A 26969-nucleotide genomic window follows, 5' to 3' on the forward strand; every position below is an offset into this window, starting at 1 on the left:
AGGAACACCACCCTTATCTGTGGAGTGAACTGAACTGTGCCTACGGGAGGGGGAAGACTAATCACAAGTTAAACAGTCTACAGCAAGGGTCAATGACTTCTTGGTTCCAGCCCAATGACATGGGACTTTGGCAGCATTCAGCAGGCAAGGGTGGAGGGGGGGTCTTCATCTGTGGGCAGTTTCCCTGTGCCACCACTGGGAGAAACAGTAGCTGCAAATAGGTCCTAGTGCCTGCCTGTCCACCTCTGAACCACGGTGGGTCATTCCAACCAGCAGCCACAAAAAGGCCACCAATCACTGCTCTACAGGCTTTTTAATGAGTTATGTTAATGGTATTATCTATGTCATTTATGACAAACTAATAGAAGAACATGCGTGCGCATGCGCACACACACACACACACATGGATATATATATGATGCCTGGCTAGAAATTGTCCCATCTTTAACCCCCTCCAAATGTATTTGCAATTATTCATTGACTAACTCATGGGATCACTGTGAAAGATGCCTACTGTTGTTTAAATGATTAATTATTTGTATTCTGCTAGTGTCTAGAGGCTTGAAGCAAGATCAGCCTGCTTTGTGCAGGACACAGTACAGAAACAGAGTGAGCTCCTGCTCCAAAGAGTTCTGAATTGGGCAGAGGGCCGCTTACCCAGTTTTGCAAGCTGTCGAGGGCTGCATGGGTAGCTCTGCCCTGTTCCTTGACAGGTGCCCCGCCTCCTGGTCACCATCTTGGGACCAATGTCCCAGGGCCAGCACTGGCGGGGCCCAGAGTGGGGCACAGGCTGGCAGGGGTCTGTGGAGCCAGGCTGGGCTGCACCAGCAGGGAGAGGGGGGAGCTGGCTTGGCTCCATAAAGCCCCTTCTGGCTGGGACCCTGTACTCCTGTTGCCCTGCTCTGGGCCCTGCCAGTACTTGACCCAGGACACCAGTGCGGGCCCTGTGCTCCTGCTGGCTCCTGTGCCTGCTCACTCCCAGTGCCCCCCTCATCCCCTCAGGGCACAGCATACAGCCCTGACCCCATGCTCACCAGCAAGGAACAAGCTGGTGCTGAGGGAAGGGGGGGAAGCAGCCCCTCCCCCACCCCATGGGGAGCACTCCCTGCTGCAGCAGCTCAAGGGCTGTCCTGAGCAGGCACAGGCAGTTCCACATGGGCTGTGAGTGGCTGCAGTGCAGTGCGCTGGCCACAGGGCAGGGGCGAAGATGCTTTTCTCCACCCCCGCACTCAGCTCCAGCTTGTAACCTGCCCCTGCTGCCAGCCTGGGCCCTGCATGGGCTCCGGGCTCACCCATCGGGGTTGTACCACAGCAGCAGCAGCTGCTCAGCGCAGAGGAAAGTGGCCCCCCCACTCACTGCTCTGGGCAGTGTTTCCTGCTGCTGCCTGCCCGGAGTTCCCACACTGGGCAGCACGAAAGTGGCAGTTGCAGCCTACTGCGGCACGAGCTTTGGCCAGGCAGCAGAAGCAAACACTGCCCAGTGTGGCAAGTGGGTGGGATGGGGGGGCACAGCTGCTGTGGCGCAGCCCTGATGGGCGAGCCCAGAGCTGGCACAGGGGGCCTGCCCAGGCTGGTGGCAGGGGTCAGTTACAAGTTGGTGCTGAGCGTGGGGAAGAGTGTCCCCTCCTCTGCCCTGTGGCTGGCACCCTGCGCTGCAGCTGCTCACAGCCCACATGGGGCTGACTGTGCAGGGAGCATGGGCCACAGGTCAAGGGAAGGGCCACTTTTCCACATGCTCAGCACCAGCTGTTCCCTGCCCTTCCCCGCCCCCTTACCTGAGTTTCCCATGCCGGTGCAGCTGAGGAGCCACATGGTCCCAAGCCAGAAGTCCCTGCTGGGGCTTCCAGCTGGTGAGGCGGGAACAGGTGGGCCCTGCTGTTGCAGGAACCTGCTGGGGCTTCCCCTGGGTCTTATTTCCCCTGGTTCCTGTCATCTTTGACAGGATCAATACTAATTTTCTAAATTTTTTAGATGCCCCGCGGACTGGATAGAATGGCCTAGTGGGCCAGATCTGGCCTGCGGGCTGTATTTTGCCCACCCCTGGTCTACTTCATAGACTTCATATGAGCCAACAGTATGCCCTTGCACCACCTCTGGGGAAGTCTGTTCTAGACCCTGGACACTTGGATTGTAAAGAAGTTTTTCCTTATGTCTAGTTTAGTTTGTGGCCATTACACATTGTTATCCCTTGGGGGGCCCTGGTGAACAACTGTTCTCCCAGGTCCTGATGTATTCCCCTTATATACTTGTAGGCTGCTACTAAGTCCCCCCTGAGCCTTCTCTTCTCCTGGCTGAAGAGTCCCATGTCCCTCAGTCTCTCCTCATAAGGCTTGCTCTCCTGGCCTTTGATCATATGGATGGCTTTCCTTTGGACTCTCTCAAGCTTATCCACATCCCTCCTGAAGTGGAGAGCCCAAAACTGGACACAGTACTCCAGCTGCAGCCTTACTAAGGCTGAGTAGAGTGGGAGGATGACTTCCCTGGTTTTGCTTGAGATGCATTGATGCAGGCATGCCAGTGTTTGGTTTGCTTTGGCAGCCAGAGTATCGCATTGGTGGCTCACATTCATCTTGTGATCAATCAAGACCCACAAGTCTCTTTTGGTTGAGGTGCTGGTGAATGTAGCACTGGTGAGTCTATAAGTACGCTGCTGGTTCTCCCTTCCAAGGTGGAGCACCCTGCACTTCCTACGTTGAAGGCCATCAGGTTTTGGTTTGCCCACTTTGTAAGTATGTCCAGGTCAGCCTGTATCCCCAGCCTGTCTTCTAGTGTGACCACCTTCCCACACAGCTTAGTGTTCTTTGTGAACTTTGCCAGTGTGCATCTGACGCCTGAATCCAGATCATTAATGAAAATGTTGAAGAGTATTGGCTTGATTACTAATCCCTGAGGGTCAACGCTGGTCACCTCATGCCATGTTGATTCACTCCCATCAACTAGTACTCTTTGGATCCAACCCCGAAACCAGTTCCCCAGCCATTGGACCATGATATGGTTGAGGCTGCAGCTCCCCAGCTTAACCATGAGGACATCATGGGAGACTAAGTCAAAGGCTTTCTTGAAATCCAGATATATGAGATCAACCTCATCTCCTTTGTCCAGGCAATGTGTCACCTAGTTATAGAAGGAAACACAGTTGGTCAGGGAAGACCTGCCAGTAACAAAGCCATGTTGACTGGCATTCAGAAGGTTGTCTTCTGTTAGCCTGTTGCTGATGGATCCCTTGATGATTTTCTCCAAGATCTTTCCAGGGATGGACATCAGACCGATTGGCCTGTAATTTTCTGGAGCTTCCTTCCTTCCTTCCTTTCTTGAAGATTGGGACCACGTTGGCTCTTTTCCAGTCTTCCAGAACCTCACCCGAACACCACGAATTTTTGAATATCTTCAAAATGATGCTATGATATCCTCCAGCTCCTTCAAGGCTCTTTGGTGCATTCTGTGTGGGCCCACAGACTTATGGATGTCTAACCTCTCCAGGTGTTCCTTCATCAGATCTATGTCAATTGTGGGCCCATCTCCTTCTCCCTGGGTGTTTTGCATCCTGTCTGATAGTGTGACCCCCTTGGGCAGGTGGAAAACTGACACAAAGTAATCATTTAGGAGATTGGCTTTTCCTTGGGCATCAGACATCAGCTTTCTGAGGGGCCATGGTCTCTTAATGCTTGACTGACCAGTCTCCTGAGTTTTTGAAAGTCAGCCTTCCCAAAGTTGAGTATTTCTGTTTTGCTGAGGGATTTGCCAACTCTGCACTGGACAGAGAAAGTGATCAGTTCATGGTTGCAGTCACCTAGCCTGCCCTCGATCCTCAGATTCCTCACCAGATCATCCCCTTTGACCAGAACCAGTAGGGCTCTGTGAGGCTTCAGACTGCGCTTTGGATTCGGGGCTGCTTCAGCATCCAAAGCAGCATGCCTGGATCAAAAGGCAGGCTCAGTTAAGTTGTCCAAAGTGGTTGGGAACATCCGAAGCACTTCGGAAATGATTCGGATGCTTGAGACAACTTAACTGAGTTAGAAGAGGGAGGGGGACAGAGTTGCCGGTGATGGCACCATCACCACTACTGCTACAAGCCAGCTGATTTCAAAATGCAGGAAGGTGGCAGGCTACTCCCACCGCAGCATCAAGGGGAAAGATGCGGCGGGAGAAACAGGCAGAGCTGAGCATCCCGCAGCACAGAATCATGCAGGATGTGGAGACTTCGTGGAACTCCACATACTTGATGCTCGGAAGGTTGGTGAAGCAACAGAAGGCCATCCGTGAGATGGCCTTGCTTGGGGAGTTTTGGATCAGCGGCCCCCTGAATAGAGCTGAGTTGGGTACCATCTCCCAGATCTTGGTGGTCCTCAAGCCCTTCCTCGAGGCCACCGAGACTCTTAGCGCTAGTGATGCCCTCCTCAGCTAGGTGAACCCCATAGTAAGGGAACTTGAGAACCAAATGGAGAAGTTCTTGGCTGGGGCAGGCCGATATCACCAGATGTGCAGGCACTGGTGAGGTGGCTGAAAGAGGGCAGCAGGAGATAGCTGGATCCCTTGCGGTCCAGTATGGTCCACATGATGGTGGGCATGTGCGACCCAAGGATGAAGGGGAGCATGTGCACTGGTAGTCCCCAAATCCTTGATCACTGGACACAGGTGCTGGTGAACAAAGTCAGGGGGGCCAAAGTGCAGAGGGGAGGGGATGTGGAAGAGGGAGATCCACTTTCCCATGCCAGCACTCCCAGCACCGGCACCAGTACCAGCCAGTCTCCTCCATGCCAGCCACTGCCAATGTGGGCCATGGACGTGGCTTCAATGCTGGGGTCCAAATGCACCAGACCCCAGCTTTGGACAGGTAGCACCGAGGCTTTGGTGACTATCTCGCTGAGGATGTGGAGCCACTGGACTGCGATCCCTTAGCCTACTGGGCAAACCGCAGGCAGATGTGGCAGAATCTGGCCATGGTTGCCTGGCAAAACCTGTCCTGTCCACCAACCAGTGCTCCAAGCAAGAGGGTGTTCAGCATTGCTGGGGATGTTTTGACACCCCACCACACCTGCTTGGATCCTACATTGGTGGAGCAGCTGGTGTTCCTAAAGGTGAACCTCCCACTGCTGGGGTTTCATAGTTTCTAGGGTCAGAAGGCACCTGAGCAGATAATCTAGTCTGACCCCCTGCCATGGCAGGAAAGAATATTGGGGTCAAACAACCCCAGCAAGATGTTCACCTAATCTCCTCTTAAACACCCCCAGGGTAGGAGCCTGCACCACTTCTCTTGGAAGTTGGTTCCAGACCCTAGCCGCCCTGATCGTGAAGTAGCGCCTCCTGATATCTAACCTAAACCTACCCTCTGCCAGCTTGTGACCGTTATTCCTGGTCACTCCTGGCGGTGCTCGGGGGAACAGTGACTCCCCCAATGCCTGCTGATCCCCCCTGACTAGTTTATAACAGGCCACAAGATCCCCGCTCAGCCTTCTCTTTTGGAGGCTGAACACGTTCAGGTCCCGTAGCCTCTCCTCATAGGGCCTGTCCTGCTGTCCCCTGATCATGCGAGTGGCATCCTCTGGACTCTCTCCATGCCATCGACATCCCTCTTGAAGTGTGGCGCCCAGAACTGGATGCAGTACTCCAACTGCGGCCTGACCAGTGCCGCATAGAGGGGGAGGATCACCTCTTTGGACCTGCTCAAGATGCATCTGTGGATGCATGCCAGGGTGTGGTTGGCCTTCCTAACTGCCTCCCCACACTGCCGGCCCATGTTCTTCTTGGAGTCAGTGATGACCCCAAGATCCTTTTCCGCCTCCGTGCTGACAAGAGGGGAGTTCCCCAACCTGTAGGTATGGTGCCGGTTGTTCCTCCTGAGGTGCATCACCTTGCACTTGTCTGTGTTGAAACCCATCCTATTCTCATCCGCCCACCCTTGTAACCTGTCGAGGTCTGATTGTAGCCTGTTGCATCCTTCCAGTGTGCCCATGTCCCCAACATCTTAGTGTCATCAGCAAATTTGAACAGGGTGCCTTTTACCCCCTTGTCCAAATCACTGATGAAGATGTTGAACAGTGTGGGCCCGAGGACCGAGCCCTTCGGAACCCCACTGCTGCCCACGTCCTTCCAGGTTGAGAAGGACCCATCCACTACTACCCTCTGGGTGCGGCCCTCCAGCCAGTTGGTGACCCATTTGACTGTGTGGGTGTCTACACCACAGCTCCCCAGTTTCTTAATGAGAACAGGGTGAGAGACAGTGTTGAAAGCCTTCCAGAAGTCCAGGAAGACTTTATCCACTGCTACCCCTGCATCTAATGATCTGGTAATCTGATTGTAAAAGGCCACCAGGTTGGTCTGACAGGACCTGCCACTGATGAACCCGTGTTGGTTGCCCCTAAGCATGCAGTCCCCTGCTGGCCCCTCATGGATGTGTGCCAGAATAATTTTCTCGAACAGCTTGCCTAGGATCGAGGTAAGACTAACTGGCCTATAGTTTCCCGGGTCCTCCTTCCTGCCTTTTTTGAAGATGGGGACCACGTTGGCCCTCTTCCAGTCCTCCGGTACCTCACCAGAGCACCACGAGTGCTCGTAAAGCCGTGCCAGGGGACTTGCAATGACCTCGGCCAGTTTCTTTAGAACTCTAGGGTGGAGATCATCCGGACCGGCTGACTTGAATACGTCCAGCCCCTCCAGAAGCTCCCTGACTAAGTCCTCGCTAACCCGTGGCCCAGGTGTGCCTCTCCCGGCGCCCTAGGGGGGCCCAGCAGGGAGGTGGCTGTTCTGGTCCCTACTTAGGAAGACGGAGGCAAAGAAATTGTTAAACATGTTAGCTTTGCCATCTGGTGTGATGACCAAGTTTCCCAATGCGTCCTGCAAGGGCCCCACATTACCTGGGACCTTCTTTTTACCCCCTATGTATTTAAAAAAGGACTTCTTATTGTCCTTAATCTGGGAAGCTAGTCCCAGTTCCATCTCTGCCTTGGCCTTCCTAACTACCCCCCTACTTCCCCGAGCAACTACAGAATAGTCCTCCCTGGTGATGATCCCTTCTTTCCATTTGGTGTAAGCCTCCTTTTTAGCAAGGAGACATTCCCGGATGCTTTTGGTGAGCCACGGAGGCTTGTGTGCTCTCTTGCTCCCTTTGATCCTTGTCGGGATTACCTTCCTTTGGGCTTGGAGGATCGTCTCCTTAAGGAACGACCACTCTCCTTGGACACCTGGCTCCCCTCCCCTCCGGGACCTCAGCGCTTCTCCAGCTATCCTCCTTAGCTTGTTGAAGTTTGCCCTCCTAAAATCTAGGGCCGCTGCCTTACTGCATGCCTTTGCCACCTTGCGCTGGATGGTGAATTCCAGCAGGCGATGATCACTGTCGCCCAGGTGGTTGAGCACCCGCAGCCTCCGCACCAGGTCATCACCCGTGGCCAGCACTAGGTCCAATAAGGGGTCTGCCCTGGTGGGGCTGTGCACCTCCTGGGTTAGATGGAGGTCTTGCACTCTGTCTAAGAACCTACGTGAGCGTTCAGACCTGGCTGACTGCTCTTCCCAGCAGATGTCCGGGAAGTTCAGGTCCCCCATGACTACCACATCCTTAGCCTTCACTACCTCTGTGAGCTGACCCAAGAATTCCTGGTCAAGCTCTTCTCCCTGGTTGGGAGGTCTGTACTAGACCCCCACCGTTAAGTCTCTTTCCCCTTGACTGCCTTGTACTCTAACCCAAAGCACTTCAAAGTGCCCCTCACCTGACTCCTTGCTAATTGACGAGGATGTGTATTCCTCTTTAATATAGAGTGCTATGCCCCCACCTCTCTTTCCTATTCTGTCCCTCCTGTACAGCCTATAGCCCTTGACATTCATCGCCCAATCATGCGTTGCGTCCCACCACGTTTCCGTAATCCCCACTATGTCTGGGTTGGTGTCAGCCAGCAGGAGGGTGAGTTCCTCCTGCTTGTTACCCATACTATGAGCGTTTGTGTAGAGGCATTTGAGGCCTCCTGTGGGTGTGTGTACTGACCCCTAGTCCCAGCGTTACCCTGGCCCCCTATCTCTTACCTGTTTATTCACTTTGCTTGTTGGGCTGGGCTGGGCTGTAGTTGTGGTTGCTGTTTGGTCTGGCAGTCTGATGTTTCCTCCGCCCTTATCTTCCCCTTCCCCCGACGAGCCTAGTTTAAAGCCCGCCGGAGGAGGTCCACCAATCTAGAAGAGAACACACGCTTACCTTTAGGGGAAAGGTGGAGCCCATCCCATCCCAGCATGTCTCTCATCGTGATGTGCCAGTCATGGCTGAGGAAGCCAAAGCCCTCCTCGAAGCACCATTCCTGCAGCTGCTAGTTGGTCTCCGCGATACACATTTCATGCCGTCTGCCTCATCCACTCACTGGCAGGATAGAAGAGAAAACCACCTGTGCACCCATCTCCTTCAGCACGCACCCCAGAGTGTGGTAGTCCTCCATCAGGCGATCAGGGCTCCTGCTGGCCGCATCGTTAGTGCCCACATGGACTAGGACCATGGGGTAATAATCAGTGGGCTGGATTATGGTTTGAAGCATCCCTTTCACGTCCTGAATCCTCGCTCCAGGTAGGCAGTATACCTTGTGTGCCGAGGGGTCCCGGCAACAGATGGGGCCCCCCGTACCTCTCAGGATGCTTCTGACAATCACACGACGCTTCTTCCTCCTGGCCTTCTTGCCTCCTTCAGCTTGCATGGGACGCAGTGAGTGTGGAGTTGCCTCCTCCCCAGTATCGTCCTCTCCTTCCTCCTCCTCCAGGGCTGCCAGGGCTTCGTACCTGTTCTCCAGCCGGACTGGAGGAACTGGTGCTGCTGTGTCTCGAGCAGCCCTGGCACGGGAGGTGACTGTCTGCCACTTAGCAGTGGAGGGCTCATTTTGAGGTGCATCTTCCTTGGTCGTACAACCCTGCAGGGAAAGAAAATATCTGTCAATTTCCTCCTCTGCCTCCCTGATTCCCCTCAGCCTGCTAACCTCCTCCTGGAGCTCCCTCACCTGCGCCTCCAGGGCCCTAAGACAGGCGCCTGCAGGACAGATGTGGGGGTCTCCAGTCCCTGCCCCCCCAGGCCTTGCTGGGCAGCTCCCGCAGGCCAAGGGGTTGGGGGACGCCAGCCCCCCCGTGGGCTCCGTCTGGGTGGAGGCCTCAGACAAGCCCCGGGAAGGCCGCGCCCCCCCGGGCAGGGGCCCTGGCAGCACTCCGTGTCAACACCATCGTAGGAGTCTCTGAGTTTCTAGCTGAGTTTGGGTCCTCTGCCCCGCACTAACACGAGTCAGCCTCTGGGCCCCTCCTGCTCTCCCTCCGGCGCACATGCCAGAGCGCTCTTACAGATCGCACCTGTTTACGCGCTCTGTTCGCATGGCTCCCTACCGGCTCAGCTAAGAGGGATCCAGGGGGCTTCCCCTCCGGATACAGCTCAGCTGCGTCAGTTCCTCTGCCCCACTTACCTTAGGGGGATCAGCTGCTGCTTCCCCCGCTGCTGCTCCGTTCACTTCTGCTGCTCTCGCCTCTGCTCCGGGTCAGGTAAGGGGGCACACGTGTGTGTAAGACACATGTGTGTCTGTGTCCTTCCTCTCCCCGCTGCTCCTAGCTCCCAAGAGGTTCCCCAAGCTCCACCTGCAGATGGACTGAGTACCACCCTTCTCACTCCATCTGCACCAATTTCCTTTTTTGAGTTTTTTAAAAGCTGAGTAATGCCCTGCCCTCAGCTGGAGGGGGCATTAACTGCATCACCAGCCAGCAGGGGAAAAACATGTTCCTGCTGAGCTCATTCCCCTGCCATGACGAACTTAAAGGTATAGGATTGGGGCTATGGGAAAGGAGGAGGCCCCAGGTCCTGGGCATGACCACTAAAACTGCACCCTGCCAGGGTAGGGAGGTCTGATGGGGCTGCTGGCAGTGTGACAACTCCATAAATGCCAGAAACAATGATCCCCTGGTGAAAGGCAGATAGGAGGTGCCATAACCTCCAGCTAATGCATGCACACACAAAGTCCTGGCTGGGGAATGCCCAGATCTGTCACGTCTTTGACAGGCCTGACGTTTGTTGGCTGCAGTGCAGTTGTGAGGCTCCTGGTGAGCTCAGCTTAGCTGCCCAGGATGCCAGCTTTAGGGTTGAAAACCCCTTTGTCAGGCTGAGGAAGTACCTGCAGTTGGTCCTGGATGGAAGGAATAGTAAAGAAACCAGAGGCTGGTCTGGCCTGCAATGCAAGCAAGGAAGCCAGTCAGTGAAAATGGAAATAGAGGCATCAGGAGGTGAGGAACAGGCTGAGGTGCGAGGTAGGGGGGAAAGGGGGATGTAGCAGCACAGGTAAAGGTGCAGAGGTGCCTGGGGTGTCAGATGTTCAGCAGGTCGCAGTGTGCCAGCACTCCACTGTGTATACTGAGTCCATGAGTTTCTGTACCTACTACTTAGGAGGCTGATGAAGTGCATTTCATAGGCCCAGCTCTGAAAAGTGGTTTGCATTATAATTTGTTCCCTCTTAGGATCAGGCCTGAGGGACTGGAGGCAGAGCGTTTTTTTCGTGAGGCACGTGCCCCCACAGGTAGTTGGGTTTTGTTGTCCTTGTCTTCGGTCCATCAACTTGCAGCCCCCCTGCTGCCTGTTGCAAGTTGCCCAGGCTTCTTGGTGGGCAGCAGGGGCCTTCCCAGAGCCCAGGTAGACTGTGGCAGGCAGCTGGGAGGCTGCAAGCTGCTTCACCAAAGTCTGCAGAGTGCCAGCTTAGCCCATTTGCTGGTGGTGGGTGCACGCATGCCTCCAAACAGATGGCAGGTGCCTGTCTAGTACCATGGATGGGAAGCCTCTGTCAGATGGGGCTGTTCCTCTTGCAGTATTGGTGAGCATTACAATGGTTTCTGGGATGAAGACAAATTTCCGGTTTCAGAGTTTGCTTTCACTAAATGTTCCCCAACATGCCCATGTACTGACTTGGCTCTTCCTGGGCACAAGAGTTAAATGCAAAAGAAATGAAGTATTTTCCTGGCTGAGCTGGGAGGGGTGTGCTGTGGCTCAGCTCTTGCATTGTTAATCCTTGCATCCTTTGGTGCAACCCCCAGTTGGTCAACGCACCTTCAGAGTCATCTGGGTCTCCAGGACCCCAAACAACCCCACTGTCCAGCCACTAGGGCTGCTCACTGATGTTTGTAAACCAAGCTACAGTCCTCTGTGGGGATGTGGACCATAATCCTGCTCTCATGTTTTCTCTTGTAGGAAGGAGCTCTCTCTACATAATCCTCTCCACTGGGGGCATTTTCCTCCTCGTCACCTTGGTGACTGTTTGTGCCTGTTGGAAACCCTCAAAAAAGTAGGAATTTTGAATAGCTTGAATAAAATGGTTGTGACTTGCTCCCCATTTCTGGCTGCCAGCTCTCTGCCTTGCCTTGGGATTGCACTGGAGCCTAGCTCTTCCTATGCTTCTCCCTACTGCTATGCTGCACTCAAGGCAGGAGGAGTTTCCCACAGAGGCATGGGATTCAGCTATACAAGTTCTATATTTGCTAGTGCCTCCCCAAGCCACCAAGTCAAAAATACTCCCAGCAGTGTATTAATAGCCTCCCCCCACCCCACTCCCTGGGTTGTCCTCTTCTGTGCACCCCTCCACAATCAGACAGGACTTGACCTACTAGGATCCCCTCCACCCTTTCTCTGACAAATAAGAGCCTGTGAAAATGAGCTTGCTGACTACTTCCTTCTCCAATATTATGTGGGAAGAGAACAGAACACTAATGGGACCTGAGGCTCAGAGCAGTTAGGCCCCTAGAAAGAGGGAGTTGTTTGGAACCAGAGAGGTAAATGTTCATAACAATGAAGCCAGATGCTTGGGGCATCAGGCCACATAGGGGCAGCCATGACTTGCACATGCTGCCATGCCCTTGAAAGCTGGGTCAGATGACCAGAAGGGGTTTTGGCTTGGGGGTATATAAGCTCAGCCTCTGGATCTGGGAGGTGACCTTATCCTGGCTGTCATAGAGCAAGGAGCTCTGTGTGGAACTGGCTTCAGTTTGGAGTGTGGCTAGCCCAGGTGAGGTACCTGCTGTGCTGTGGGGAAACAAGCCTGCCTAGGTAGGAGGGCTGGAGAAACCAGAGACCCAAGGAGAGGTTTATATTTGAGTTAGAACTGTCTGGGTTGGTGTTGTGTGTTCAGATTTTACTGGAGGTTTGGATAGTGGCTGACAGTGTGCTAGGGGTGCTCTGCAGGAAGAGACCTGCTCTTGGCAGGGTCATGAATGGCTGAGACTGGGGAACCAAGGTCCAAGGCAGTGGACTGGAGCTGAGTGCTCAGCTAGAGAAAAGGGGTCCAAGACTGGGACAGGTGAAGCACCAGCAAATACTCTGAGGCCTGAGGGGAGTTACCTTAAAGGGGAAACACTCCTGGCAGAAGCATAGAGACCCCTAGGCCTATTTGTGACCTTTTTCATGTGGGCAAACCCACTAATTTACACTTAGCCGGTGGCTACTGCCCAGTGGTGCTCTGCTCAGAGACGGGAATGTAGGAGGCCCAGGAAAACGGCCCTACAGTTCCTGGAGATCCTCCCAGCCAGCATCCTTCCTGGTAGGATTCATAGATTCATAGACACTGGGGCTGGAAGGGACCTTGGAAGATCATTGAGTCCAGCCCCCTGCCCCAGGGGCAGGAAGTCAGCAGGGATCATAGGATCCCAGCAAGAAAGATAGGTGGCCAGCTTGGCCAGGTCCAGGAGGAGGTTGACCAGGAGGTCCCGGGGCTTGGTAGGGCCACAGATAGGGTATGAAAAAATTCACACACATGGATAGGGTGTGAAAAAGTGTGGGGAAAAGTGCAGTCAAAATCTCAATAAGAAGTTCTGAAGGAAGAGGTGCAGGGGTTACAACCTGGTGCACTCAAGGAACATGTGTGCCAGGGTCTCCCTCTGCTCATAGAATGGGCACATGTTGGGGGTTGTCATAAGCCATGCCAGACACACACGATAGCTCTGTGAAGGAGCTGCCAGCCTAGGTCCTTGGATAAAGAACCCTAGGACTGAGTGTGAGGGAGAGAAGCTCAAGGACAAAGCCAGGAATGAGTAGCATCACAGAAGCTATTCCCAGCTTCCAGGGACTGCCTCCTCAGTATAACAACAAAGACAAGGGAAGAAAGAGACTGGAGAGGTTGTGGGGGAGAAGGGGCTGGGGAATGCAGGAGGTGGGTCAGACCCCAGGGAGCTCCAGGGCTAGGGACAGATATTCAAAAAGCTGGAGCCTGAATTAATTCAATCTTTGCAGGTTAGTCTAACCTGCCTAGGTTGAACTGATTTGTAACTGTACAGACATTCCCTTTGGACTGAAGAAATGCAGGCCATGCCTGCAGTTGCTCAGACCAGGCACCAGGGGGCGGTAGAGTGCACCCTTGACTGCAGGGAAGCTGTGCTGGGGCGGGAAGGGGAGAGACAGTGTGGCCAGCCCAGGCTCCCCCCTCCCCATCCCACCAGCAGGGACCCAAGCCAGGTCTGCCGGGCATTCCCCCACGCTGCTGCAGAGGTGGGACCAGGCACGGCCAGATGCTGTGGGGATGGCAGAGCTGCAGCAGACTGTGCATGCAGCACTGGGGTTTGGAGGAGGCCACAGCCCCACACCTCCCCAGTGCCACCACCACGGTCTGCAGCAACCTTCCCTGCTCCACAACTGCAGGAAGCCATGACAGGTGCTGCTGGGAGTGGAGTGCCATGACAAGGACAGGGAGTGCCTGGAAGACCCAGCTTGGGTCCCTGCTGGTGGAACAGGGAGGGTGGAATTAAACCACTCTGTGGCCAGTTCAGCCAAAACTACTGCTGGAACTGGCCATGCCCCTGCTGCTGGAGCAGCCAGCATGGAGAAGTAGAGGTCCATGCTGGTGGGACAGGGGAGGGAGGGGAGGAATAAACTTCTTCCCTGATCCCGTCCAAGGCCAGAGTTTGGCCAGACCCCCCTGTCTCTGCCTGTCCCTGCTCCAGCTGGGGAGCAGAGGGGTGGGGCCAGCCCTGCATGCCAGGATGCTGGGGGCCCCTGGTTTAACTTAAACCAGCAAGGGATCTGGGGCAGACATTGCATAAACTGGTTTGATCTCAATCAGTTGAGTCTGATACTATGTTCAACCCATTTTTTCACAAACCAGTTTCAGCCATTTTGAAACTGGTTTATGTGCACTGAACATCTGTTCTGTCACAGATTTAAAGCAGTTTCTGATCACTTAAACCAGTTTAGGTGTAATTTTTGTCCCTATCCCAACCCACCCCAGCATCTGGGGTAGATCCATGAACACGCTACAGGATTGTCCTTATGAAACAGCCCAACTCTGAGCCTGTTCTGGCCAGTCCCACTAGGGAACCCAAGCTCCAAAACAGGATCTTGGCTGTCCAGCCAGTACACCCGCAGATGGGCCTAGCTTAGCTCATTTCTAGTATATGCTCTGTAACAACTAATCTTTCCAGCGTTCCTTTCTCCTGATATAGAGCTAGGAGCTCTCTTTGATCCCAAGCAAATACTGTGCCATTGGTACAGTAATCTAATACTTAAGCTCCATTAGTTTCTTCCTGCTCCCTTGCTGTGTAACCTTAAGGAGTTTAAAACCATTGCTTTGTTTTAGGAATTTGCTGAATTTTACAGCAGCAGAGGAAATAGGCCCAGAGCACCAAGTACACTAACTTTAGGCTGCAATCACCCTCCTTCCATTTTGCAGGTCTCTTGACTTCTGTTCCACTCATCCAGTGAATTCACTCCCCAGCAGAGGCTTTTGCTTTGTGTACAGCTGGGGAAGTCTTCCAGACAGCAGCATCTCAGTGCTCATTACTTCCTCAGAGCAGATGTGCTACAGGCCTGGCACAAACAGCTGGCACACTGAGCAGAGCTTCTCCCAGAAATGCTGGGGCTCAATGAGGAGAATGTGAAAAAAGCTGTTCTGAAAAAACTTTTCCACACAAGCCTCCTGCTTTGTTTTTCACCAGGCACCTTCTACATTTTATAGGGACAAACGGAAACTGGACCAGCAGAGCTCTTCTGAACATGTGGATCAGAATGAAGAGCACTTAAAGCATGAAGGTAAATAATTGTCCCATGGATCAAGTATCTGTGGATCAGGGCTGGGGCCTATGTAGTCTTTGTTGCTAATTGCAGCCATTAAGTACTGCTGCTATATGAGGGGTGGGCAGTTATTTTAAGGACTACTTAAAGAGCTTTGGTGAGTTGTACAGGGGCAGGGGAGGGGGAGGGGGAGCAGGTGCTGATTTGGCCTGGGTCTCCCATCATTGGTGTTTACACCACCCAGTGTGGAGAGTGAAGGAAGAGAATGGGGAGATGTCAGTTGATCCTTTCCTACCCTGGACACATGTGCCCTGCACCCACTGCTGGGTATGCTGGACAGAGTGGGCAGGTGGGCAAGGTCTTCATGGAGGCCAGCCTGGGACCACTGTGGACAGGATGTGCTCAGCTAGATAGATGGGATGGAGCCATGGGCAGGCAGGGAGCAGCGTCCAAGAGCGGGATAGACTTGCAAGGCCAGGCCTTGGATCACGGGGTGCTGACAACACAGGGCTGGGACCTGGGGCCCTGGTCCTAGGGCAAAGCTGCAATCCGCTCCCCTCACATCCCCGTGATGAACGCCAGTTCTATGGGCAGTGGCTGGCATGCATTGCAGGGATGTGCAGGGAGCAGAGTGCAGCTCTGCCCCAGGCCCCAGCCCTGTTCTGTCACTGCCTGGCTCCTGGAGGCTGCACCCCGCCCACCTATGACTCCATCCCACTTGCCCAACCAAGTGCAGTTTGTTTGCAGGGGTCCCAAGCCAGTCTTCATGGAGACCCCACCTGCCTGCCCACCCACTCACCCACCCACTCCGTCTGGCACCCCCAGCAGTGAGTGTAGGACAGATGAGCCAGGGTGCCTGAGCAGCAGGGCTGGGTCCAGTGGCAGTGGCAAAGACATTGACAATGGCAGCCAGAAGGAGCCACCACCATGGGGGGTGCCAGGAAGCTGAATCTGGCTGCTGTGCCACCTCTGCCCCACTGCAATGCCACTGGCCCAACGAAATACATGTCCCAGCATGCCCAAGAAACATATGTGAGCACCCTCTGCTCTTGGCAGCTGAAGGACCTGCCGCAGACTGGATAGATTCATGTGGTGGGCTATATCCAGCCTGCATGCTGTATTTTGCCCACCTCTCCTTTATACAAATGAGGGACATCCTGAGTCCACACACCGGGGCCCCCTAACAAAAGGTAACATCTTTTCAGGGATCCTTACTGATTTGCGTCTTACCTGATGGTTTGTATGATCTATGGCCCAATCCTGGAAATACAAATTTGCTGGGAGGGCTCCCTGGGGTCTGCAGTTCTCCCAATAGGAAGCATAGTACCCACCACCTAGTGTCAGCAAGATCAGGTTCTGGGGTAGTAAAATTAGAGATTTTGCCCCTGAATATCTAAGGGGGATTCAAATGCACCCTGAACCCTAGTTGACATTCAAGGGTTGTATGAAAAAGGAAATTAATTTAAGAATAATAATAAAATAAAATCACAACCCAGAATCATCAATGTGTTTGTAAAGCCTGCCTGCCAGGAGGCCCTGGATGCAGTTCGAAGTAACAGAAACAGGTAAGTGGGCAACGGATTTAATCAATCTCTTTTTTCAGGAAGTCAACCCAAACCAATCAAATAAATGGACAAGTGGGGAGAACAAGGCCAGGGTTTCCTGCCACATTTGAATACTCAGTGTACGTTGTGTTTTCCATGCACATTCTTTTAGTTGTGCTTTCTTTCTGCCGTCAATTGTAAGCTCCTGGTCTGGAGTTGTCATGCAACATACCACTGCTCTACATTTTGGGCACGGTGGGGATATTTGATAGCTGAAGCTGTGGATGAGACACTGTGGCATGAAGTTCTCACAAAAACTCTTTTCAAACTTTCCTGGCAGCTAGCTCATATGTCCCATGCATTATTCTGGGTGAGCAATTCCAGGCTTCTCATTGTGTGCACAAAGCAAGAACCGTCGTTCTTCCAGTCTCTTCTGTGAGACCGTTTTCTGTTAGAGATGACTCCAAAAACATGCATGAGGAATAGAATCATAGAAAAGCTGGGCTCAACTGGACTGGTCATCTAGTCCTGTGGGGACAAGCTTTTTGACAGGCATGCCACAAATTTGCCCTTACCCTGCCCTCTTTGTGCCACTCTGAACTTCCTCCCATACCTGATCTGCTTTCTGCTTTCTGCCCTATTGCTTTTATGCTGCCTGCTCCCTCTGATTTGTGCCACATGGAAAGGCTGCCCATGCTACTTGTGGCACTTGTACTGCGTTTAGGTAACCCCGATCAAGCCTTCCCACCTGCTCAAGACAGGATCATCCCTCTCCAAGCTATTTTAGACAATATTTGTCTAATCTAGTCTTAAACCTGCACAAACAACCCTCTTGTACAACTTCCAAAAACATCAAAACATTCTAAGGTAAGGCAGGAGAATGAGAGCACCAGTACTTCAAGGAAAAATAGGAGTTTTATAAAATACATTCAGAGATCCAAAGAAGAGAACCATGCCCCTCATTTCAGAGGAAGACATTTTCCCCTGTGCCAGTCCTGTCCCCCCCACACACACACACTCCCATCCATGCTGATCTGACTGCAGGGTACAATTCCTCCCTGATCCCAAACATCAGTCTGACCCTGAACAGAGGAGTAAGGCCCTCTAGCCAGGAACCTCTGGGGTTTTTTAGTCCCAGAAGTACCACTGGCACATCCCAGTCAAAATCTCCTGCCTTGGCTATAGCCAACAGACAGTGCTTCTGAGAAAAGCAAAAAACCTTGACACCTGTAGCAAAGGAGGGGAAAACAATCTTCCCATCCCCATAAGGTGACCAACAAAGGCTGGAATTATGGGATCACCAAACATCTACCTGCACTGGAACCTGAGGACCAGATACATAGCCACATGCATCATACAACCTAACTGGAGAGCCAGAACTCTTTTTTTCATCCTATTCCCCACGTAAACTTGTCCTTGTTCTTTAGTCTTTTTTCATAACCAAGTCAGTTGTGGAACTCTGCTTCATTCTTCTGTGGCTGAACATATTCCTCCAATTTCTGTTCTGGTCTGCAGAGCTCTTCTTTGAGCAATGTGTGTGTGGGGGTCTTCTGAGCTTCCAGTGGTTCCTCTTCATAGCCCCATTCCAGGCATTTATATTCTTAAATCATGCCTGACCAATGCTTATCCAACCTCTTCTTGAATACCTCCAGTGATGGAGAGTTCACAACTTCCCTAGGTAGCCTATTCCACTGCTTCACTGTTCTAAGAGTGAAAAAGTTTTTCCTGATCTCCAGTCTAAGTCTACTTTGCTGCAGTTTCAAGAACAGGAGGCCACCCAAGGCTAGTGTTGTGATGAGACCTGTTTGATGGGTCCCTGCTCCAGCTGGGGACACCTGTTTGCCAGCACATAGAACCTAGGATTATGTTTACCTTCCTAAATTGCTTTACAGACCATGCATTAGTATAACATGCCCCATTTCCCTTACTGGGCCCATTTCTCCTATTAGGCTCAGGAGTGGAGAGGTTTCTGTACTTCTCTGGGCTCTCCTACTGCTGTTCTGCTCCCCCAGACTCAGCAATGACTTAGCATGATCTCAGGCTCCTGGTATAACACCTCTGCTCCTGTGAGGCCTAATGGCCCTCAACCCCCACTCCCACCATTTGTTTGACACTGCGCAACTGCCCACAACTTTTACTGAAATTTACTCCCTGGAGCTGATGCTGCAAGCCCTAACCTCTCCTGGGCTACTTTTTTGTGCACTCCAATGCATATGGACATATTTGCCTTCTCTTTGTAAATGATCTTGTGCTAGGCAACCTATGACTACCCCTAACATGTCACTCTCTCCTCCAGACAATTTATACAATTGCCAAAATTAAGCTTGGGAAGCCTGAGATGCAGGAACCTGGAAGATGGGTAGGAAATTGCTCCTGGAACTCAAGGAGTGCAGGAATATTCCAGCAGTTTTCAGCACACGCCCTCACCCACATCCATACACATGCACATACATGTTGGGTGTGTGTATAGATTACTTTTCCCATCGGTAGGAACATGTCACAAATGTTTTCTGCTGTTTTTGTGCAGTTGAGATTATCCCTCACACTGGAGAACATGAACGCAAGAACCCAGTTGCTCTCTACATCCTAAAGGACAAGGTAAGTGTACTGCGAAAAACCTAGGACCTGTGAGCCAGAAATGAAGCAGCTTTCCCTTAACAAGGCAGAGGGGGATCTTTTGTGGCATGAGGGGCTGGAATAGCTTCATTCTTTATTCACAGCAAAGTCAAAGAGAAAACACCTGCCTTGGTTTTGCAGATGTGGCTACTGTCATGGGGCCTTAAAACTATATGTAGTCCCAAGGGCCATATTCTGTCCCATCTATTAGGCAAGTAAATGGACTTAAGCAACTAAGTAGATTCTACTGCACCCTGCTCAAATCCCTGAAAACCAGTTAATGCAAAAAGCCATGGGTTCACCTTCTACTTACTGCTTTTAGACACTATGGTGGGGGCTGTGCACCATGGGGAAGGAGAGTGGGGGGGTCCCCACACATCCCTGCCCTCCCTCACACTCACACCCTGCCCACCCACCCTGCCCACCCGAGGTCTGTGCTCCCACCACCCCCCTGGGTGCAAGCTCCACGCTCCTGACAGCTACATGCTCGCACCCAGCTGCAGCTCCCCTGGTGAGGTGCGTGGGCTGGGCAGGGTATAATTAATTGGTGGGTGCCTGTGGGCCAGATGAAATTGCCTGTTGGCCTGGATCTGGTTTGCAGGCTGTATTTTGCCTACCCCTGCTTTAGTGACTCAATCCTAAGGGTAGGACAATGGTATGGCAAAACCCTGAGCTGCATCCAGAGCAGGTTTGTCTTGGTCCTCCACTCTGTCGAATGGATATACCCAGATTAATACCCAGATTATTAATTTGCTCAGATGTCATGATTTACCACAGGCACTTTGGGAAAGTAACAGAAAAACAAAAGGGTTTATTACAAGGAAGAACAAATGGTATGAAAAAGAAAAAAATATTATCAAATGTTTTGACCACAGTGTGGTAAAACAAAACTGACAAAATCCTTACCTTATGTTCAGACTACCATTGAGCCCCCATAAAAATTCTTGTAAAAATTCTCTGGGGTAAACCTCCCCTCAGTCACTGCTGTCTCCCTTCACTGGGGACTTCCACTTTCCCTCTCCTCACTGGGACCCCCCTCTCTTCAGCCCCAGAGCATCCCACCCAGCCTCCTTGCCACCTGCCTTCAGGGGAGCCACAGAATCCTCTCGAGTGTCTCTGCCTGCAAGTCCATGGGCACATCTACACAAGACGTTTACTGTGCAGTAGACTAATTAGCTATTAGCATGCATCTACATCTGTGCCCCTATTAGTCTGGAGTAAACCAATTTACTTTGCAGCCGGCTAGCACTTGTAAATACAAGTACTATCATGCTGTGGAGTTTTTTTTACTCCGCAGCAGCACACATGTAGATGCTGCCTTGGCTGGCTGGGCATGAGGGTGCTTCAGTGTGGGGGCTGCCAGCTGGCTAGTCTCACACTAAAACACCCTTGTGCCCCAGCCAGTGCCTCCACATCATGTTGAGCCAGGGGGAGTAGTCCTAGGCTGGTAGGCTGACCCCTGGGTCCTTTGCCAGCCACAGCTGCTCTGACCTGGCTTAGTTTGCTGCAGTCCCAGGGGCATATGAAGATGTAGTGCCTGGGAGCCATAACTCCTGAGCAGTAATCTCCAAAGTTTATTCGTGCACATTAATTGCACTTCTAGAAAAACCCCATGATAGCATATTACTAAAATAAATGCATTAATAGACTTTTAGGGACTTTACCAAGATAGGATACCATATCACTTAGGTGCATAAGTCCACTTGAATGCCCACTAGCTGAAACAGGATCTGGGCCCCAACAGACTTCGTTTGCAGACCTGCTTGGAGGACGCCTCTGAACTGTTTGGAAAAAATGGGCTTTGTGATGCATGCTTCAGTCAGCTTTTCGCTTGGCACAGAGGCCCAGGATTGAGGTTTCCCATGAGGCCAGACGAAGCTGAAACATTGGACACCTTCATCCTGGGATTTTGAATGTATTTGAACCAGAAACTTGAAGTAAAACCTGGAGCCTCTCAGATTAACAGGAGCCCAGCCCCAAGGAGTGTCCTTTGCTGTTATGCACTGCAAGCTGCTGGGCTACATTTGGCCGTGGCAACAAGGAAGCTGCTTTGTCAGTATGCTCCAGGTCCATGTAGTAATGAGACTTACGGGTCCTGTGACTTATATAGGAGCCTCAGAGTAGAAAGGACCTCCTGGGTCACTGAGTCCAGCCCCTGCTATCACAGACAAGGGTGTCATGTCACTCTGCTCATAAATTTTGTCTTCAAACTAGCTTGGTATCTTGCATCTATTCCTCCCATTAGAAGGGTGTTCTATAAATCACTGTGATGAAAGAAACCTTTGTGTGCACGTGTGCTCAGAGAAGAACATTTCACCCCAAATATTTAAACGTGCTGTTCAGGACTTAAATGCCATAGAATCATAGAAAATTAGGGTTGGAATGGACCTCAGGAGGTCATCTAGCCCAACCCCCTACTCAAAGCAAGACCATCCCCAATTAGATGATCCCCTTTGTCTAGCTGGGTCTTAAAAACATCCATGGATGGGGATTCTACCACTTCGCTGAGTAGCTTGTTCCAGTGCTTTACTACCCTCCTAGCAAGCAAGTTTTTCCTAATATGTAACCTAAACTTTCCTTGCTGCAAGTTGAGACAATTGCTCCTTGTTCTGTCATCTGCTGCCACTGACAACAGTCCAGCTCCATCTTCTCTGGAACCCCCTGTCAGGTAGTTAAAGGCTGCTCTTCCCTCTCAGTCTTCCCTAGGCTAAATAAGCCCGGGTTCCCTTAGCTTCTCCTCAGAAGTCATGTGCCCCAGCCCCTGAACCATTTTTGTTGCCATCTGCTGGACTCTCTCCAATTTCTCCATATCCTTTCTGTAGTAAGGGGGCCAAAACTGGACACAGTACTGCAAATGTGGCCTCACCAGTGCTAAGTAGAGGAGAATAATCACTTCCCTTGCACTGCTACCAATGCAGCCTAGTATGCCCTTAATCTTCTTGGCAACAAGGGCACACTGTTGGCTTATATTCAGCTTATTGTTCACTGTAACCCCTAGGTCCTTTTCTGCAGAGCTGCTATCTGCAGTCAGTGCCAACCTGTACCCATGCATAGGATTGTTCTGTCCTAAGTGCAGGATTTTGCACTTGTCCTTACTTAACCTTATTGAATCTCAAGAGATGTGATGTACAGTGCAAACACTTCTCTGACTTTCTTTCACTTGTATGCAGCTCCAGAAGCCCTCTCCCTATTACTTTGCACAACAGATTATGCGTACAATGTTAGTGCTTCCACCTTGGGTTAAAAATTGGGCTTCTTGGACACTGGCCACCAGGCTGTTTTACTTCATACTCCTGGGACCGTGAACTCTTTCAGTGCTCAGTGAACATGGGAGCACCACAACTGCACAGGCAAATGAGAAATTCATAGGGAGGTGCAAGGAATGCAGCAGCACCCCCCATCTTTGGTGGCATGATGCATGCTCAGCAAGCTCACTGTCTCATCATCACAGCTGTCAGAGCCTGTTGGTGAGGCTCTGCAATCCAGGAGATGCATGCTGCCACCACTCACCCTCTCCTTTTCACATGCTGCCAAATCTGGCTGTGGGCAAGGGGATGTGGGGGCGAGCAGCAGTGGTGCTAACCTCCTGGATTTCAGGGCCACACCAACACAGGGTCTGGCAGCCATGCTGAAAAGCTAGTGAGCTGAGAGTTCACTGCAGATGAATTACATTGCCAAAGATCTACCCATAGTTACAGGTGGATCCACCTCCAGATCTGTCCATGGTCACAGGCTATCCTGCTCTGCTCAGAGACACCTAGGCAAGCACATTCTAAAACTAACTGTCAGACAATCAGGGCATTCCCAGCCTCCAGCCCAGACAGACAACGGGGAGACAGTGAACAGTGCAAGATGGTTAGAAACTGAAAATCCACCAATTTTTCAAATTCCTTCAGCTTCACAACAGCTCAGATGGCTTAGCCCAGGCTCTCTTCCACTCCTCTCTCCTCGCTTGAGGCATTGCAAACAGAATAGATTTTTTACAGGATGTTAGAAGGGAGGGATAGAAAACTGGCACATATAGGCCCTGATAATGTGGCCCTCATGCTCATAACCCAGAGACTGACTTGCAGTTACTAAAGACTGCGAAGTGCCATGCACACTGTGACTCATGAGTGACACCTGCTGGTAGATGTACTGGGAGTAGGGCATTGTAGAGCATCCCAGAGCAACATTACAGGAGGGCAACATGTAACCTAACTCCAATCCTCTGCAATCTGGTACTCTGTGGGGAGCTGGGGAGAGTCTATAGTTCGTGAGATTGAAAAAGACCATCTTGACCTGAACTTAGAGCTGACATCTGCTGAGAGGCGTCTCTGAGTTCTTGGGGTCTTGTATTCCAGTGAGCATAATTGCTGGGGTTTAGATATGGCTTCTGTAACACTCAGCCTTTGCTCCCTGACAGGGGAAGGGAGATGACTGCAAGCAACGGCTGAGGTCATCAATAGCAATGAATACTGTGAATGCAGAATATGTCCACAGCTTGACCTCTTGGCATATTTAGACACATTGGAAAAAAGCCTTGAGTGGTGCTTGGTGCTCTGGCTGAGCCAGAGCACCTAACAAGAACCCTTTCCCGCAGTTGTTTGAAGCCAGTGCCAAAGGCAATGGTGCTGCAGTCCTAGTCTGGCTTGCCTGCACTCACCTCCTTGCTCTTGTCTCTGCAGGATTCCCCTGAGCTGGATGAAGATTCCCCTCCCGAATCACAAGGCACAGCCGAGCTGGGGCCGCCCAGCTACTCCAGCTCCCCAACACCTCCTGGCAGATCCCCCAGGCCTCCTGTACGATCAGCTCATAGATACCACCGCTCCCCAGCCAGATTACCAGCTTCCTCCAGAACACACAAATCCCCAACCCGATCTCCAGGCTCCCCTGTGCATTCCCGGAGTGCCACGCGCATGGTGCGGACTGCTGGGGTTCATATAATCCGGGAGCAGGAGGAGGCCAATGCTGTTGAAATCAGTGCCTGAGAGCATCCTGCAGGTGTGCCATGGAGATACCACTGGTGAGGGAGGTGTTTCTGACTGGTGGCAATGTAATGTGCTTCAGACGTGTGTGTGTGTATGTACACACACACGCATGCGTGTGTGCATAAAAGTCCCATGTGCAGTGAGCAGGCCCCAGGCATGGCCTGTAGATCAAGGTGAGTGACATTGCTCAGCTGGCTGAATGAACCCAGTTAAGAACTTACAGTAGCTTCTATGTTCAGGCATTTAAAAGTTGCTAATTCCTATTTAACACCCTAGTGATCACACAGAGCTCACCTAAGCTTTGGCCTCCTATGGTGTCAGACTAACTGCACTTCAGCTCAAGAGTTTTCCTTCTATAGCTTTCCATTCCATTCCATTCATGTGTGTGTGCCTGAGTCAGCCTGCAAGCATACATGGCAGAGAGCAAATCAATGAGCATAGGTGTTTCCAGGGTGAGAATGTATATGTGTTTGCATGAACATTCATCTCTAGATGCAAGGTCTCATGCTTGAAGAGAGTGTGGAAAAGTGTGCATGCAGCATGTGCACAAACAGAAGCATCCACGTTACTGCATGTGTCAGAAGCACTGGTGTGGAAATCTGCACTTATGTGCATCTAGTATGACTGCACATGTATGCCTGTGTGGAAGGACAAGGAGAGACATTAGATGAGATCTTTCACATGCGCATGCACACCCTCCCCGCCCCCACCCCCGTGGATGTCTTGCTGCATCAAGTAATCACATGGGACAGGAATGCATCTTTTTATGCACACACCTCTGGGAGGCTGTTCCCAGGTATTTGTGCACAGGTGTGCCCCAGCACAGAGCCCATCTTTCTATGTGTGTGCAGGCATCACTGTATGTGGCTGCAGACTTTTATGAAAAAAATAGTAATGCTGGTTTCAGAGCTGGGGAATTATGGAAAGGGTGAGGAGGATCTGCCCTTTGTAGCCTGGCTCAGTTTGGGGAGTGAGGGTCATCAGCAGTGCAGAAGCAAAGCCCACAGCCCAGCAGAAGCAAAGCTCTATGTGGGCCAGTCCATGGGAGGGGCAGCTTTTGGGTAGATTGCTGTGGTTAGTATGGTTACAGTGTGTGTCCTGGCCATGAGAAGAGTGTAGGCCCCTGGAGATGCTGGGTTGCAAATTGCAGGATGGATGACAGTCAAGACCTGGGTAATGAAGCCTACATTCACAGCTTAGCCTGGCAGAAGGGAGCAAGCCCTGGAGTGGGTGAGTGATGCTCTCAGTGTTCAATGATATCAGCATCACCCCTACCAACTCTCTGGCTCACTTTCCTGTACTTGAGCTACAGGCAAGCTGGTGTGTGCCCGCTCTGAGTTAGCAATGTTGGCACATGGCATAGTACTGAACCCCCACTGCTGTTTGAGCATCTCCTTCCAGCACGTACTAGGCTGGGAGACACCTAAGGAGGCACTGTAGAGAGCCATTCCAGGAATAAGTGCAAACAGGCCAAGAACAGATAGAATAGAAGCCAAGACCAGAGCGTTGGTGGAGGGTAGTTGGAAGCTCCTGGTCATGTGACCAGTTCTGGGTTGGCCCAAGTCCATACGCTTGTCCAAACATATTTTAAAACAGCATCTGGTCTCAAGGCCACACAGTGATCATAGCCCTGAGGGACCAGTATGCCAACTGAGAAAATGGGTGACAGCAAGCTATTCCTGAGGACCCTTCAACTAGGGAGTCCGCAGCTTGCCAGCTCTTTGAACCAGAAGAGGAGCTAAAAAACAAAGTGGCCCAAATCATAGTCACTGCCTCAGCAGCATGGATTTGTTTTGTCCCAATGGAGTTACTATGGAGCAGGCCCCACCAGGGTCCCTGCCATACTTGGGCAGGAGAGCAGGTCAGTTCTGCAACCTAAGCCAGTGGTACCGTGGTGTCTGTGCTAATGGCTGCACCTGCTGGAAGGATGCTAAAGGCTGCTATTTTAAATTTCTTCTGCCCACAGGATCAGTTCAATTCAGTATCACAGGCTTCCTGTCCAGAAGTCCCCTCTTAAAGTTCAGGACCATCAACCAATGTCTATTGAGTAACTTGAGGTATGGCACTCAACTGCAGATCTGCTCTGAGTTTCCATCCTCAGTAGAGACTGCTGTGCTTCTTCTGTGTTTAATCAACTGCTGAGCGCTTCCTCTGAACCTGCTGGGCTCTGAGCTCCGTTTCATTATAGTCTCTTCTTCCTCCAGCTCTGTCGTGTCTTTATTTTCTGTGAAAATTGCTTGTGATTTGCATGCATGTTCACATTTTAAATGTTGCCTTTCTATTAGATTTTATTGGGAAACAAATGTAGCAGAAATATGCCCCACAGCTGCAATGGAAGAGAAGCTATTCAGTCTAGTGGGACTGTGTAGGGCACTGTACCCCCACCCAAGAGCTTGTGCTGCATGGACCTGTAAGAGCAGACTTTACCAACTAATAAACTAAACCTACTACCTGGTGGCCTGATCTCTTTAGTGGACACATCCTCTGGGACTTGCCAAACCCCCTGCTGTGCTCCTTATAGACAGATGGGTTTGGCCCAACCAAGACCTCTGGGGCATCACCCCTATTGCTGAGAAGGGGAAGGCTACCCCAACCCATTGACTTGTGCTAGGCGAGCCTGCAGGGGCTGGATGGAGAGCCACTGGTTCACTCAATCCTGAATTCTGGGTCTTGGTGGGGGAGTGTCTCAGACCTCAAGCTTCGCAGTAGCTCTGCACCCATGTAGAGGCCCTAGAGACACACTGCCAGCTTTGTGGCCAGGGCATGAGACTGGCTGTATATGTAGCAGCCATCTAAGGGCTGTGGGAGGTCCCCATAATCTGTGCCCATTTTGCTTCTGTGTAAGGACAAAGAAAGACA

The 26969-nt window shown here is 51.8% G+C and overlaps 1 protein-coding gene across 2 annotated transcripts in view; it reads left to right on the top strand.

The window, feature by feature from the left end:
- Positions 1-26643, top strand: part of HEPACAM (hepatic and glial cell adhesion molecule) — a 110581-nt gene extending 83938 nt beyond the window's left edge. Inside the window, exons 4-7 of one of the 2 annotated variants that reach the window (XM_090027045.1) lie at positions 11177-11270; positions 14925-14998; positions 19052-19122; positions 23808-26643. In XM_090027045.1, coding sequence (XP_089883171.1) covers positions 11177-11270; positions 14925-14998; positions 19052-19122; positions 23808-24110 — 542 coding nt within the window. In that variant the 3' untranslated portion in view covers positions 24111-26643. The remainder of the gene's footprint in view (positions 1-11176; positions 11271-14924; positions 14999-19051; positions 19123-23807) is intronic. The other variant, XM_090027046.1, reaches the window with a different exon arrangement.
- Positions 26644-26969: the final 326 nt, after the last annotated feature.

The sequence above is a fragment of the Crocodylus siamensis genome, chromosome 14, assembly GCF_052110815.1.
Source record: "Crocodylus siamensis isolate JL-2025a chromosome 14, ASM5211081v1, whole genome shotgun sequence".
NCBI lineage: Eukaryota > Metazoa > Chordata > Crocodylia > Crocodylidae > Crocodylus > Crocodylus siamensis.